At 42.2% G+C, this 16,327-nt stretch overlaps 1 protein-coding gene across 1 annotated transcript in view; it reads left to right on the top strand.

Moving 5' to 3' along the window:
- The first annotated feature begins 245 nt into the window (after window positions 1–245).
- The window catches only part of LOC108785093 (natural cytotoxicity triggering receptor 3 ligand 1-like), a 21,229-nt gene continuing 5,147 nt past the window's right edge, over window positions 246–16,327 (top strand). The window contains exons 1-8 of the mRNA XM_018554100.1: window positions 246–302; window positions 3,944–4,114; window positions 8,290–8,541; window positions 10,119–10,460; window positions 11,784–12,110; window positions 13,650–13,655; window positions 14,066–14,149; window positions 15,359–15,428. Coding sequence (XP_018409602.1) covers window positions 251–302; window positions 3,944–4,114; window positions 8,290–8,541; window positions 10,119–10,460; window positions 11,784–12,110; window positions 13,650–13,655; window positions 14,066–14,149; window positions 15,359–15,428 — 1,304 coding nt within the window. The 5' untranslated portion in view covers window positions 246–250. The remainder of the gene's footprint in view (window positions 303–3,943; window positions 4,115–8,289; window positions 8,542–10,118; window positions 10,461–11,783; window positions 12,111–13,649; window positions 13,656–14,065; window positions 14,150–15,358; window positions 15,429–16,327) is intronic.

Genomic DNA, 16,327 nt, shown 5'->3' with positions numbered 1-16,327 from the left:
GTCTATAACAGGCCATGAAAATTGATCAATGAATAGGCTGTAACTTGGGATTAGTTCTTAAAGAGTAATAGGTTACAGTAACCTCAATATAGAAACCCTAGCACCATCTTCGAGAAGAGCATTCGTTGGCAGTAATGGGGTTAATCTTTTACTGGCTGGGACATGCCCCACCTTTCTGCTTTCGCATAGTAGAAACGAAAGTAAAAGTTGTTACAAGTGAAGGACCGAGACAGCGTTTTAAGGCACTGCAATGGAGTGCAGGCTGACTCGAACTATTATCATCTGTGTACTTCTAACAGCAGGTAAGTGACCATGTCACGATATATATACTGCATATGTGACTGTTAATAAGCCTGTCGTGCTCAGAGATCACAGTTGGGCACACTGAAGTTCCTGCAGAAATGCATGTAAAACCTTTATAATAATCGGCTCAATGCTTAGCACTCTTGCCTTGCAGCATCGGAATCTCTTGTTTGGTCACCAATGAATACACTGTGTTTGATTTACTAAAGGGCACATTCACTTAGCAAAAAAGACTCAATCTCATACAGGGTTAGTAAAAAAAAAAAAAAAAAAGAAACACACCCAACCCGACTACACTCCAGGTACCTTAAGGTGCCAACACACCTATTGATTTTCACTCGGAAATCGTACACGAATGGTCTTGCTAACGATAATCGATCAGTTGATGGGACACCAACAATTTTAATTATTGTACTTCTGGCTGGATTTCCTCGATCGATCAAGCTGAACATTTTTTCTCAAATCATACAAAAATTGATGGATTAGTGGCGTTTTCTTACAAGAAAAATTGAAGCAAGAACACTGCACATGCGCAAACAAAAATCCATTCTGTCGATCTGCAAAGTTAAGTGAGTTAGTATTGTTGACGAATGATTATCGAAATCAACATTGGTCTGTGCATGATGGGGTATTTGAGCTAGGATCGAAAGAGGGTTCTTGGCAGCAACGAAAATTCCTGATCGAAAATCTATAGGTGTATGGCCAGCTTTACAGATGCCAGGGATAAGCCAGGGTGCACATTATTATTATTATACAGGATTTATATAGCGCCAATAGTTTGCACAGCGCTTTACAATATAAGGAAGACATTACAGTCACAATACAATTTAAGACAAGATGGTAAGGAGGGCCCTGCCCGTGAGGGCTTACAATCTAAAAGGGAGGGGCAAGTGATACATGAGGAGGTAGCTGTGCAGGGATGATTGTTTGAGAAAGTGATTGTTCAGTGGTTAGGTTGAGGTGGGATGGGCTTCCCTGAAGAGATGAGTCTTAAGGGATCGCCTAAAGGCAGTCAGTGTGGGAGATAGACGGACAGGTTGGGGTAGAGAGTTCCATTGCACTGCACATGTGCTGCAGCCACAAATGAAAGCATTTATAGGACAGAAGGCAAAGGGTTTTATAGTCCGAAACTTGCATCGTCTATTCTGCTAAAAACTCTGCTAGCAATTTTCTTTGAATATATCAATTTTCTCTTTAAAATGAAAGTAAACTTGATAGGTAGGGGTTGGGTGTTGTCATAATCTGCAAGTAAGCACAACACACACCAAGCTTCTTCTGTGCTGTCCTTCAGCAAGGACGGGTCCAGACACCTGTCACTGCTACGTCCCCCACAACCATCTCTACTGCAGATTCTTCCGGGTCCTTTGGCAATCCTCTATGACCACTGATGATCATCATGCGCATGCCAGCACATGGCCCATTATCTTGCATAATGAGCCAAGAGTGTACACTGCATGTTGCATGCACCTTACAATGTACACTGAAAATTAAGAAATTCTGGATTTTAATAAACCTACCTTTGCAGTGGGGCTACCCCTGCTCTGCAAGGGTGAAGTGCCTGTTTTTCTTTAGGGGATGGAATAAAGCAGATATACTCACCTGATCCTCGATCTCGCTGAGCTGCTAGACAGGCCCCCTAGCCCCTTCTTCCCTAGGCTCTAGTGGTCTAAAGACTGCTGACGTCATCACGTTTAATGCAGTTCATTGAATTGCATTAGATGTGAGGATGCCGAGTGACATTCCACAGCCGGAGCGGAGGGGAAGGGTTGTGAGTGCCGAACGACGCGGGACCGAGGATCAGTTGAGTGTATTTTCTTTAATCCATCCCCTAGAGAAAAACAAACCATTAACACTTGCATTTCGGGGGTATCCCCACTGCAAGGGAAAGTTTTTTAAATGCCCGGAGTTTTTCTTTAGAACGTGATAGGGGAAAAACTTTACATGTCTCTTTAAACAAAACACATGCGCTAGCCTCTAAAAAGCAATCCGTGGTGGTCAAGGAGGATCTCCATCTGCCATTTCCTGGTTTTGTCCCACTTTCTCTATACGTCCCAGAATAGGGCATCCCGATCATTGTGACTTTGTTGTGACTGTACCGAATGCATGCTTGCTTATAGTACTAACTTAAGAAACATCCAGGAAAAAGGACAGGTCAGCAAGAACTGGCAACCCATGTGTTTGTCTCATGACATATTTCCTCTGAATGAAGAGACAGCAGAAATAAACACAGATCAACCATAACATTATGAGGACTGACATGTGAAGTGAATAACATTGATTATCTTGTTACCGCAGCACCTGGAAGTGGTGGGGATATATTAGGCAGCAAGTTAACATTAAGCCCTAAAATTTATGTTGGAAGCAGAAAAAATGGGCAAGTGTAAGGATTTGAGTGACTTTGACAAGGGCCAAATTGTGATGGCTTGGCGACTGGGTCATAGCAACCCCAAAACTGCTGCTCTTTTTGGGATGTTCCCACGTCTGCAATTGTCAGGACCTACTATGGGCACATGAGCATCAGAACTGGACCACGGAGCAATGGAAGAAGGTGGCCTGGTCTGATGACTCATGTTTTATTTTACATCATGTGGCTGTGTGTGTGTGTGTGTGTGTGTCACTTACCCGGGGAAGAGATCACACAGGATGCAATATGGGAAGAAGGCACGGTGGTGGAGGTGGTGTGATGCTTTGGGCAATGTTCTGCTCAGAAGCCTTGGGTCCTGCCATTCATATGGATGTTGCTTTTAACACATACCAGCTATGTAAACGTTGTTGCTGACCAAGTACACCTCTTCATGGAAACAGTATTCCCTGATGACAGTGGCCTCTTTCAGCCGGATAATGCACCCTGCCACACTGCAAAAATGGTTCAAGAATGGTTTTAGGAACACAACAATGAGTTCAAGGTGTTGACTTGGCCTCCAAATTCTTCAGATCTCTATCCAATTAAGCATTTGTGGAATGTGCTGGAAAAACAAGTCCGAACCATGGAGGCAACATCTCACAACTTACAGGACTTAAAGAATCTGCTACTGACGGCTTGGTGCCAGACACCACAGGATACTTTCAGAGGTCTAGTGGAGTCCATGCCTCGTTGGGTCAAGGTTGTTTTGGTGGCAAAAGGGGGAACTACTCAGTATTAGGAGGGTGATCATAATGTTATGGCTGATCCGTGTATTTCAGATGTAGCGTGACGTGTCAGGGTATGTTTTACTGAAAGAGTTACACTGGATTACTCCTAGCTGTCCACAGACACAATATTACCAAAAGCATCTCTTGTTTGGATACTGTTAAGCTTCAAACCAATACATAAGAGGGATGGCAATATTAAAAATAAACTTTAAGAAAAATATGGGAGCTGATATTGCATTGTAAATTTTTTAAGGAACATTATCTAGCTCGGTGCCCTCATCCTTATCCTTCTTCTCTATTTTGTGAGTCACTGACCTGCAATAAGTACGCAGTCAGTGACATCTCCTGACCTATGTACTTGTTCTGGGCCAGTGACTTTGCATTGAAGCAAGGATGAAGAGGATAGCTCTCATATTTCTATCCAGCTAGGTGTCCTATGTGCAGTAGAAGTCATACTGAATACATACATTGGTTTTCAGAAAAACAGCTTGGCTTTTTTTTTTTTCAGGAAGCTGGTTCTTCGGAGTGGAGGCATTTATAAAACTTAATTGTCAGTATGAAAAAATTCAGGAGGGTCAATGGATGAATGCAAGTCTACCTCCACAAAAAGCCTGGCTGGTTGTGGGTAGCAGGCCAGAAGTGTACAAGACTCTAGAAGGACCGACATTTGTTTTTAAAGGTCAGAATGTAAAACATATTTTTAGAAAGAAAATGTTTTTCTACAAATCACTTTGTCTTCATCTTTTTTGGTAAACTTGCTCTGTATTTTTATGTGCATACATTTTTGTTCTATTCAGTACTAAAAAACATATATTTTTTAATTTCGTTAAATTTTTCTTGTAGCTGGTACCCAGATAGCAAGCAATTGAGCTGCAAGTTTGACTTGCTAAACTATTACAGACTTGCCAAGCTTCACAATTTTGTTGCACAATTACAGCAAGTCTGCATTGCAAGTCTCCAGACCAGCAAGCTTGCAGATCTCTTGCTAAGACCTGCAGGACTCTTGCTGTAGACTTGCCAAGCAAATTTGCTACACATTCAAAAAGTGTCAACTAGAACTTGTGCTGCAAGTGTTCTGCAAGTCTACAACTTTCCAAGAATATGTGCAGCAAGTTAACAAGAATTACAATTTAACCCTGCCACAAGTTTGTGGCAAGTTAGCCTTGCTATCTAGGTAGGCGGTAACCTCAAAGCGGCTGTTTTTTGCAGCTCAGTTTTGCACAAGTCATTCTACATTCACTGCATTATTAGGGGAGGAACTGCCCCCCCAAAAAAAGATATGTCTGCTTCATAAACAGAGTGCCTGCAAACTAGCCTATTGAAGCAATGCTGGGCTTTTAATTTATATTTAAATTTAATTTTAAAAGAAAACCCAGTGCCAATTATGGATGCTGCATTGCATGTGTTCATTTGTACAATTTTATATATAACTATTTAAAAAAAAAAGTAAACACAAATTATACTCTTGTAGCACTCCGTGACAGAGACTGATGTTTGATAATATTACACAATGTTCCTGATTTTGGTAGGAAATTATTCTGCTAGCAGAGGATAGTGTACGCACAGGCTGTGTAATGAACAGTGTTTGATATTACATTTTTCAATAAGAATAAAATGATAATAAAAGCAAATTTTCATGGTGATTTTTAGGCATCTTCAGATGTCACATATTTTCTTTAGTGGAAGATTATTTGATTGTACTCCTCTGTTGGTAGCATATATATATATATATAAAAACTTTAAGCCCAATTTAAAGAAAAACTCCAGGCAAAGTTTTTCTTAACCCTTGCAGTGTGGGGGTAAGCGCTCCTTTTGGTCTAGGTACAAAAATAAAAATTATAAATAAAAGTTATACTCACCCGAACGGCAGGCAGTTATATCGCTTCCTCCAGCCTGTCTCCGCTTCGGCTGCAGCGATAGAATATCCCTCACATCCTATATCCAGTGTGTAGGACGTGATGACTCATGGACCTTGGAACACTGCAGTGGAGGTGGAGAGGGGCAGCAGGTACTGATCTAACACCAAGCCAGCTCTAGGGATCAGGTGAGTATATCTTTGTTAATTTTGCACCTAGACAAAAACAAACACTTAACCCTTGCAGTGCAGAAGTAGCCCCACTGCAAGGATTAAGAGGTTTGTTCAGAGTTCTTTTTTAAGTCACAGGAATAGATATTCAGCCAGCAAAACATTGTTCTAAAAGCTCCGTGTTTATAGTTTTACCTTCACTTACTTGTTAGAGCAGTTGGTCAATATGTCTAAATGCAATTAGACCCAGAGTTTGACCATGCTGCCCAGTGCACCCAGTAATCTATCAGAGCTAGTTAAACACACCTCCTCTCTCCCTAAGCACTGCACGTCTGTTGGAGGACGCTGGTGTTGAAGGATGTGGCTATTACTCAGCTGTGTCAGCACAGGCCACTGAAGTCAGAGAGCAGTAATCAGCATTTCTATTAGGAGAAAAGGTTTTAGAAAGCAAAGATCAGTTAATAACATATGGTAATACTGGACTAGAAAAAACAAATCTTTAGACTTTAGTTGGGCTTTACAAAGCTCTGCGGGTTTCTCTTAAATAGGTAGAATTTACCCATCTGCTCTGGGTTATCCAATGCTGACCTCCGTATGACACTACAATTTACCTGGTTGTCTCAGCCTTCAATGAGTTCTGAGTTTTTGACCCACAGCAAACATTCAGCAAGTGCAATCAAAATTAATCCAGAACTCCAGATATGCATATACAACTATATAATTGTATATAGTTATATAATTATTAAATAATTCAGAAAGTGTTAAAACAGCGGGTCCAGCAGAACCAGGCGACTAGCATTTTCAGGAGAGACAACCTACCTATTTCTCCTAGTACATGTTTCCTTCATGGCGGTGGTGGTTTTCATAACCGGTATGTCTGGTTTTTAACCTTGTTTTTGTACTTTATTTCAGTGTTATAACTTTACATTTCAATCTTTTATAAGCTCGTCACCTGATCTATGCAGTACCACCCACCCCAACATTAAAGTGTATTCATCAGTGAATCCTGAAACCTAGCCTCTTTACAAAAAAACTCAATCTACAACAGTGATAAAGTAAAATATATTACTAAAAACCAAATACACGTGCATAAAAATACAGTATATAGGTAATATTTTGAAGGAATCAGGCTCTGTTTGATATGGTCTATTGATGAAAATGAAAGTATTGTAATGCATATTACAACCACTAGATGTCACTATGACTCCATTTATAGATATATTGTTTTCATCGCTTGTAATCGGCCTAAAACTATTAAATTGATTAGCAAAATATAAAGCTAGGAAATAGGTAAACACAGAATATTTCTAAATGTATTTTGATGCCATTTAAATATTAAAATATACATCAGATACATGTTCTACAAAAGGCTACCACCTCTGGTAGTCTTCAGTCATTAAACAGCTCCCTAAATTGTTTTCTTTTTCTCTACTAAAGACAATAACTGTTAAAAACAAATTCCATAAAAACACATAACATATAACTCTCTCTAAGTTAGGTTAGTAAATGAATTGCACGAGTTACATTTCTGAAATGAATGTACAGCTTATATGCTACAGTTTCAAAAATGAATAGATCATCCAAACACAGATCAGCCTGCAGGATTTACAGCCGGCTAGTAAACAGGAGCGGGATTATCTGACATCATGGGGTCTGTTTATAAACAATTCAAAGGGCCCTTCACCCTGTGAATATCCGTGAACATTCATTTTGGGCAAATAATGCCAAAAACTATTTCAAAGGTAGTGTGTTGTAATAATACATTATGGCCACTAGATGGAGATGAGGATCATAGGGACTAAGTATATGCTGTACAGCTGCACTCAGGAAAAAGTAAATCGCCTACAGCAGAAGATGCATGTTCAAGACACCAATACCAAAATTTAGTCAGCATTTTATAGCTGAAGGGCATGGAGCTTGTCGGACAGGTAACAGTGATCTTTATGTGATCTTTACAGTGTAGTTGTTATTACTAGAGTTCTTCTCTAAATCTGCATACCTGTTTTTCTCTAAAAGTGGCTCTAAACTCAGGAGTCAAATTTCAAAAATGTATTCAAGTACCCTAAATATTAACACAAATGTATTTTATTTGTGTTTCTGATCCTCAAATCATCTCTGAATTGGTGCTGACACTGTCTTTCCTTCTGGAGGATGGCTACTTTTGTTCCCCATGTGCGTGCTGTAAAGTAGCCACCACTCCAAGCTCACTCCGGTGATGGACTGCAATCTCAATACAAATGAGTAAACTAAACATGAGATTGTAGTCCATCACAGGAGTGAGCTTGGAGTGGTGGCTACTTTACAGCACGCACATGGGGAACAAAAGTAGCCATCCTCCAGAAGGAAAGACAGTGTCAGCACCAATTCAGAGATGATTTGAGGATCCACCGCTGAGTGATACGCTAATAAGATTCTATACACTTCTGTTGATAATTAGGGTACTTGAGTTTAGTGTCACTTTAAGAAAAATGTGTACAGTGAGTCAAGTGAGACAAGATGCCAAACATACTGAAAAATAGATTTTGGATTCTCATACAGTACACTTTAAAGTTTGGGGTGGACTTTAACTGCTCACAATTACTGTATGGGTACAGCGATCCTTAAAATAAGCAGTCAAATTTTGAGTTGTCACTAGAACAGAAATAGCAGAAAACCTTTTCCAGCGGGGAAAGGAAGTACATTGAAATCTCCCCAATAGAACATGGATAGTAAATAAAAACTGACAGGGCTTCACTGTTACCTATTATATCCAAAATGGAAAAAAAGGTTTGGGCTTTAGATACCCTGTAATGTTTCTTTGTTTTCACTGTAGTGAACTCTCTTTGCAGATTCGTCGATAAATCTGATGCCATTTCTGAAAGCAGATCTAGAAAAGCTGAAATGTAAGATCAAGTCTTATTTCACAGACAACATACAGGTGTTATGGCCTGATATTCCTCCCTCTGACAATACACAGGATTCTTGGTATATTGTCACAACACAACACACCGATGAGAAGTTTCAGATGTCAACATTCTTCACCATTCTTACCCAGACACCATCGACAGCAGAGAGAGATGATGACATACATGATGCTGTAGGTCAGTCTTTCCCAATCTTTACTTTGTATCACCACCATCTTCTGTGATTAAGCCGCACCAGTCGTCCTTCGCAGTTTAGAGCAGGATACCGTTATAAGACTTAGTCGAAGAGCCAGGTGCAGTGACCAAATGCAACCAAACAACGTTCCCCTTTTACAGTTATGACATCAGTAAAGTGAAATCTGATTGGTTGCTGTGGATTACTGCACTCTGCGCCTCTTCATTACTGGAGGGATGCTTTACTGAACAAGCCTGCTCATGTATAGTGTACCTACATTGTGGAAGCTGCACTGTTCACTTCTCCCCTGCTAACACTTAAAGGAGTTGTAAAGTCCCAGCATATACTATCCATACACTATCCCGTTATTACATCGGCATTGTAATAGGAATACACACTAGAGTTGTTTTTCATAATGTAATCAAAGCTTATTTGGAAAAATCCCTTTCATGTAGTGAGTGCTGCCTTCTGTCTGCCCATCACTTTCATCATCTTCCTGGATTTCCATTGTGCTTTGTGTCTCTTTTCCTCCTACTTGATGTGATGCAATCTTAATTTCTTAAGAGTACATATCCCATCATGTAAGGGTTGATACTAGGAATGCACCGATACCAAATGCTCCCAATGCCTATCCTGATACCAGAACTTCCAGTATCAGGAAGCCGCCCGGCTTCCTGATTGGCCGTGAAGCAGGCTCTATGCTCCTTTGTCACCAGGGAGAATGAAGCTGGCTTCCCAGCCAATCAGGAAGCTGGGGGGCGGGTAATGACTTGCCCCCAAGCTTTGTGATTGGCCAGGAAGCTGGCTACATGCTCCCATGTCACATGGTGACGAGGGAACATGGAACCGGCTTCCTAACCAAGCAGGAAGCCGGGCGGCGTGTAATGACTCACCATTCAGCTTCCTGAATGGTCACAAAGCTGGTCAATCAGGAAGCCGGGCAGCGAGTCATTACCTTCCCCCGGCTTCCTGATTGGCCAGAAAGCCGACTCCATGCTTCCTCGAGTCATTATGCGCCGCCCAGCTTTCATAATGGGATTTCCAGTATCGGTATTCGGTATCAGCGAGTACCAAAACATTTTTTATCGGTGCAGCCCTAGTTAACACACACAACAGAGTAGAATGTTTTTTTTTGTTTTTTTTGCTGCTGCAGCTTGTTTTACCTCTAGTATGTAATGAATGGATGACTCATCTGCTCATGACTCGCTTTACTGTCCCCTGCCTCCGATGTAAGAGGAAGGGGAGGACTTTGCATTGTAAACATTGTCATGTGATTGCTGTGGTGACCAATCACAGTGACCTGAGGACACAGAGCCGGTTGGATCGGTTCTATGTCTAAAGCCGCAGCTCTCTGCTGTCCAATGACACCAGTGGACCTGCCGTTTTAATACAGTAGCCAGTCCACAAGTGTTCACTATGCTGTGCATACTAGCACATTATGGCTAAAAGCTCCCGTTTTTATTTATTTATTTTTAAATGCTTTACTGCCACTTTAAATCATTTTCTAATGATCCTATGAACTGTTTTAATAAATTGTATCTACAGTACATAGAACTTTGTTTTTTTCTTCTGTCTGTAGCTACATTTACGACAAGTACCCACACTCCTCATATCTATACCAGACTTAATGACAACGTAGTTTTGGACTGCGCTTTTACAGTGGATCACAAGGCTGAAGCTTCGGTTACATGGCATTTCCAGGGTTCAGGAAGGCGAAACCTAAAACTTTTGTCTTACAATGGATCCACAAAGCAGTTGGAGTATCACAGAAAAAATAGTGTGATGCAGGTGGAGAAAATACAGAAGGGGATTGCTTCTCTTAGTGTGACCAATGTGGCACTGGAAAATCAAGGACAATTCACCTGCACTGTATCCGTGGGATCTCTCTATGCTGAACAACAGATTAACCTTGAAATCAGAGGTATGGGATTTATCATTATACATAATGTAAGAATGTCCAGATCACCAGCTAATACGTTGGCATGTTTAAGCCAACTATACTGAGTTTTATTACAGTTGTTTCTAGAATATACTGTATATGTGCATGGCATTTTTTTTTACTATAGAATCTAAAATATCAGTTTGAATTATTACTTATCTTAGTTATTAGAGCACTGTGCCAGTTATATGATTTTAACTGAACTCAGTAATTCTGGAGCTACAAGGGGCAGCTTTTTGGATTCACATACACTTTCAAGTTTGGGGTGGACTGATCCTTTAACTGCTCACAATTAGGGCTGTTGCTGATTAAAATTTTTGTGTTCGATTAATCGAAATTCTTTTTAATCGATTCATCGATTAATTATAATGCACATACAGATCCAACTACATTGGCCTATACACATACAGCACAGCAATGAAGTAATAAAATGAACTAGGATCACACTAATCCAGCACGTTATTAATCTCACGTGCCCCACTCAATATGGCCGCCGCTTGAGTGGGGCAACTCAGAATAATAACGTGCTGGATTAGTGTGATCCTAGTTAATTTTATTGCTTCATTGCTGTGCTGTATGTGTTTAGGCCAATGCCTTGGCTGGTGCTCGTGCAGAAAGTTTAAAAAAAATTTTAATCGATAAAAAAAATTTTAATCGATCAAAAAGATTAACGATTAATCGAGAAATGAATCGTTAATTTGCACAGCCCTACTCACAATTACTGTGTGGGTGCAGTGATCCTCAAAATAAGCAGGCATATAAATGTTTAAAGGAGAACTATGGGGTAAGTGTTTTTCCCCATAGTTATCCTCAGGGTCACGGGAGGACATAAACTAACGTCCTCCCATCACCCAAAGCTCAGCATATCGCGTGCTACAGCTCACGGTATACTGAGACCGCCGCAGCCGGGACGGATCATGACATTACTGTCAAGATCCACCCAGCTGCATGATTGACAGCTGCTCTGCCTATCTAGAGGCAGAGCCAGCTGTACCCACCCCCTCCCTCGCCCGTTCCTACAGTCAGCGCCGGAGGATCGGAGCAGGGAGGGGGGGAATCCCTGCAGGGAGCCGTGATTGACAGACACGGCTCTCTGCAGGGACAGGATCGAGAAGTGAGCGAGCGACGGTATGTGTTCACTCACTTCCCGATCTATTGAGCCGACGTGTGACAGTTTCATTGTCACACGTCGGCTCGAACTATGAGGTTGAGTGAAAATCACTCGCCTCATAGTTCTCCTTTAATTTACACGTTCTGTTCTTACTTGTGTAATAAACAAGAATAATACAATATCTTTCTTTGCAGAAAGCCCAGTTGTGTCTGTAAATGTAGAATCGGTGACACTGACAGAGGGAGAAGAACAGAAGTTTGTCTGTGATGCTTCCAATTATTATCCTCTGAATGTCAATATTGAATGGCTCCAGGAAGGCCAACATGGAGGATTTTTGCCAACTTTAGTGCCAAACCTCATCTATAGCAGCCACAAATACAATCGTGATGGTACCTTTAGCCTTTCCGGTTCCTTCCTGTACACAGCGTCCCTGCAGGACAGCGGCTCCACTTTCACCTGCCGCGTGGAACATGAAAGCCTCAGCATATCAATAAAGAAGAAAGTGACCCTTACAGTTCTAGGTAATGTATACATGGCCACTTTATTACACTTTACTGCAATAGTATACACAGATACATGCCACTAATGCAGCATCTACCATGGACCCAGACAGCACCAGGCGTCATTTCTCATACCTTCTAAACATCTGTTGCCTCATAACAACCATGAAGAATCCTTCATTACATTCTTCTGAGAAAGAACAAAAAATGAGAGGTGAAGTTGTAAAGTAAAACCATCTTAAAAGAAGTAACACAGGGGAGCGGCCATTGCTGACTTCCTTCTGAAACTACTAGTTATCTGACTGTACGGCTGATCTAATAGCTTTAAAGCAGAACTCCAGGCAAATCAAATCTTAACCCTTGGAGTGGTGCTATAGTGGAGTGGTGAGTATGGGGGATACTCACCCGAACCGCAATCCTGGCTTGCTCTTTCACAGCCCCCTCCAGCCTGGCTCCTCCTTCACTCCAGCTCTTTAGGCGTCCGCACGTCCAATACAGTGTATTGGACGTGATGACTCACGGAAACTTAGACCACTGGAGCGGAGGAGAAGCGAGGTTGAAGGGAGCGGTCCAAGAGCAAGCATGGATCGCAGTTCTGGTGAGTATAACTTATTTAGCTCCCTAGACAAAATGAGCACTTAACCCTTGTAGTGCTAGTGGTAACCCCACTCCAAGGGTTAAGATTTGATTTGCCCGAAATTCTGTTTTAATACTTTCCCCACACTTGTCTTTCCTTCGCTCCCCCGCCACACCATTCAGCACTGGGAGCTTGCAGACGTCCTTTTGGGTATGGAGGAGCATGTGACAGTGCTGGACCAATCAACCATGTTGCAGGGAAGTCAATAGACCTGTTAGCTATGTCTACAGCAATTCATAGGTTACACAAGGCTTTCTTTTCATTCCCGGTGGATGGATGGAACAGTGGGGGGAATGAAAGGAAGGCAAATGTATGCTGCTGGAGAGGTCTGCATTATAGTTAACCTGTTGCTTTGCCCTGTGTGTGCAAGACAAAGGTTCACCTTTAAGTAGCTTTGTATTTTGCAGAAGGAGCACGTTATTCTCAGTAAGGGGAATTTACTAAGAATGAAGCAGACAAAATCTGGAGCAGCTGTACATAGCAACCAATCAGCTTCTAGTTTTCATTTTCAAAGCTTAAAAGAGAACTGTGGGGTAAGTGTTTTTCCCCATAGTTCTCTTTAGGGTCTCGGGAGGACATATGCTAACCTCCTCCTGTGATCCAAAGCTCAGTATATAGCAAGCTATTGCCTGTGATATACTGAGAGCACCGCAGCCGGGACGGATCCTGGCAATTCTGTGGAGATCCACCCAGCTGTGTGAGTGACAGCTGGCTCTGCCTATCTAGTCCCCTCCCCTGTTCGTTCCTCCACTCAGCGCTGGAGAATCGGAGAAGGGAGGTGGAATCCCTGTGGGGAGCGGTGACTAAAAGTCACCGCTCACTGCAGGGAGACGATCAGGATAGCGCCGGCCTGTGACGGCTCTAACTATGAGAATGAGTGGAAATCATTCACCTCAGTTCTCCTTTAACTGAAAAAGCTGAAGAGAGAATCTGATTGGTTACTGGGTGCAGGTGCTCCAAATTCTGTCTGCTCCACTTTTAGTAATGCCCCATTTTGTTTTATTTGTCTGTCACCGCTGTGGAAGCCAGTGCCTGTACTTATGTGATAACTTCATAGACTAAAAAGTAGCAACAGCAAAGCTCAAAGCTGTAAATAAAATAACAAGGGTTCAGTCTGTGGCCAGCTTGATTTCTCCAGAGCAGAAAAGTATTGATCATATTTTACTTTTATTTGAAGCAAACAGCCACTTACAGACATGACATATTTCTCCACATCCAGCCATGAATTGTTCAGAATCATTAGTACAGACATCCCTGCTCAGCTGGGCCAAATATAACATCATAATCTCAAGATGTTAACAATTTGTTTAATCCATTTTTTTTTGTCTTACAGAAAAGCATGGCTGGACCTGGACATTTCTTCAAGTTATGATCATTATATTTATTTTGATCATTATATGTGGTGTAATCGCACTGTGGAAAGGTAAATGTACCTAGTTATTCTGATTTATGTATGTTATATTAGAATTCTGTTTATATTGTATAATAATGTACAATATATATATATTGTTTCTATTATAGTGAAACCTTTTAAAACAGCTTAGTTAAAGGAGAACTATGAGGTGAGTGAAAACCACTCACCCTCATAGTTCGAGCCGACGTGTGACAATGAAACTGTCTCAATAGATCGGGAAGTGAGCGAACACATACTGTACCTTTGCTCGCTCACTTCTCGATCATGTCCCTGCAAAGAGCCGTAACTGTCACTCACGGCTCCCTGCAGGGATTCCCCCCCTCCCCTGTCCGATCCTCCAGCGCTGACTGGCGGAACGGACGGGGGAGGGGGCGGGGTACAGCTGGCTCTGCCTCTAGATAGTCAGAACCAGCTGTCACTCACGCAGCTTTGTAGATCTCGACAGTAATGTCGGGATCTGTCCCGGCTGCGGCGGTCTCAGTACAGCTACAGCTCGCGGTATACTGAGCTTTGGGTCACGGGAGGACACTAGTTCGTGTCCTCCCATGACCCTTAGGAGAACTATGGGGAAAAACACTTACCCCATAGCTCTCCTTTAAGCTTAGGTACCTTGCACAGGCCACAGACTTTACAGTTGAATTGTACAACCAACTACATGCATATTAAAGAAGGGCTCCGGGCAAAAGTGCCCTTAACCCTCGCAGTGGGGCTACTGTTAACTGCTTGTTTTTGTCTAGGTGCTAAAATAAAAAAAAGTTATACTCAGCTGATCCTCAGAGCCGGATTGCTGTTAGACTGGTCCCTTCTGCCTTGCTCCCCCTCTGCTCCAGTGGTCTAAGATCCATGAGTCACCATGTCCTATACACAGTGTATAGGACGTGAGGACACTGAGGGGCATACCATCGCTGGAGCGGAGGAGAAACCAGGCTGGAGAGAGTGCTGTAACAGCCGGCAGGCTCTGAGGTTCTGGTGAGTGTAACTTTTTTATTTTAGGACTCAGACAAAAATGTTTACTTCACCCTTGCAGTGCATGGGTAGCCCCACTGCAAGGGTTAAGACTTTTGCCCAGAGTTCTTTAAATTGTACAGGAGTCTTGACATGAGTAGGTCAATACACATCTTATCCAGTCATTAAAGCTTAACTCTAGGCATATATAAAAAACACACATGAATGTAGTGAAATTAATATTATATGATGACATGTATTTTTGAAATGCAGGCTGTGTAAGCACTTCAATACGATACCAGTCTCGTCCAATCTACAGCAAAGCTTACACAGGAACTATGGGGTTAGGGCTTTTCCCCATAGTTCTCCTAAGATTAATGGGAGGACACAAACTAGCGTCCTCCCGTTACCCAAAGCTCAGTATACCGAGAGCGGTATACTGAGAAGCCGCAGCTGAAACGGATTGCGACAATTATGTCTGGATCCACCCAGCTGCGTGAGTGACAACTGGCTCTGCCTATCTAGAGGCAGAGCCAGCTGTACCCGCCCCCTCCCCCATCCGTTCCGCCAGTCAGCGCTGGAGGATCGGACAGGGGAGGGGGGAATCCAGTCCCTCCCCTGTCACGGCGGCTCTCTGCAGTGACAGGATCGAGAAGTGAGCGAGCGCCGGTATGTGTTCACTCACTTCCCGATCTATTGAGCGGACATGTGACAGTTTCATTGTCACAGGTCGGCTAGAACTATGATGATGAGTGAAAATCACTCACCTCATAGTTCTCCTTTTATCTGTGTAATGCAACTGTTTGCCTGGAGTTTAGTATGGATGAGCTCTAGGTGAACCAGATCCAAGCCTGAGCTCCTCCGAACATGGGCAATACATGTAAAAAAAGGGGCAGGATACTTGTGCTGACATCATTTACCTTCTTTGACCTCATAGCCATATTAGGAACATGTAATTTACCAAATATAGGCATGCACCCATATAAGGTCAATGATGTCACTGCATCCCGCACCTTTGCTTACGTGAGCTCTACTACGCAAAATGTTCTGTTTAATCCCAGCTTGTAAATGCTAATTTGAAAAGTATCCAGTTTAGCAAGTTTTGAGCAGAATTATTGAACCCTTGAGCTTCAGTTTATACCCATGTGTCCACGTTGGCGGACATTTGTAACATGCTTTATACATGCCTTTTGGGAGGGATTATTTTCTAAGGGGCCTTGAATGCATCTCAACGCAGTAAAC

The sequence above is a fragment of the Nanorana parkeri genome, unplaced genomic scaffold (assembly GCF_000935625.1).
Source record: "Nanorana parkeri isolate BGI_ZX_2015 unplaced genomic scaffold, ASM93562v1 scaffold142, whole genome shotgun sequence".
NCBI lineage: Eukaryota > Metazoa > Chordata > Amphibia > Anura > Dicroglossidae > Nanorana > Nanorana parkeri.
This window is presented reverse-complemented; position numbering and strand designations above follow the sequence as displayed.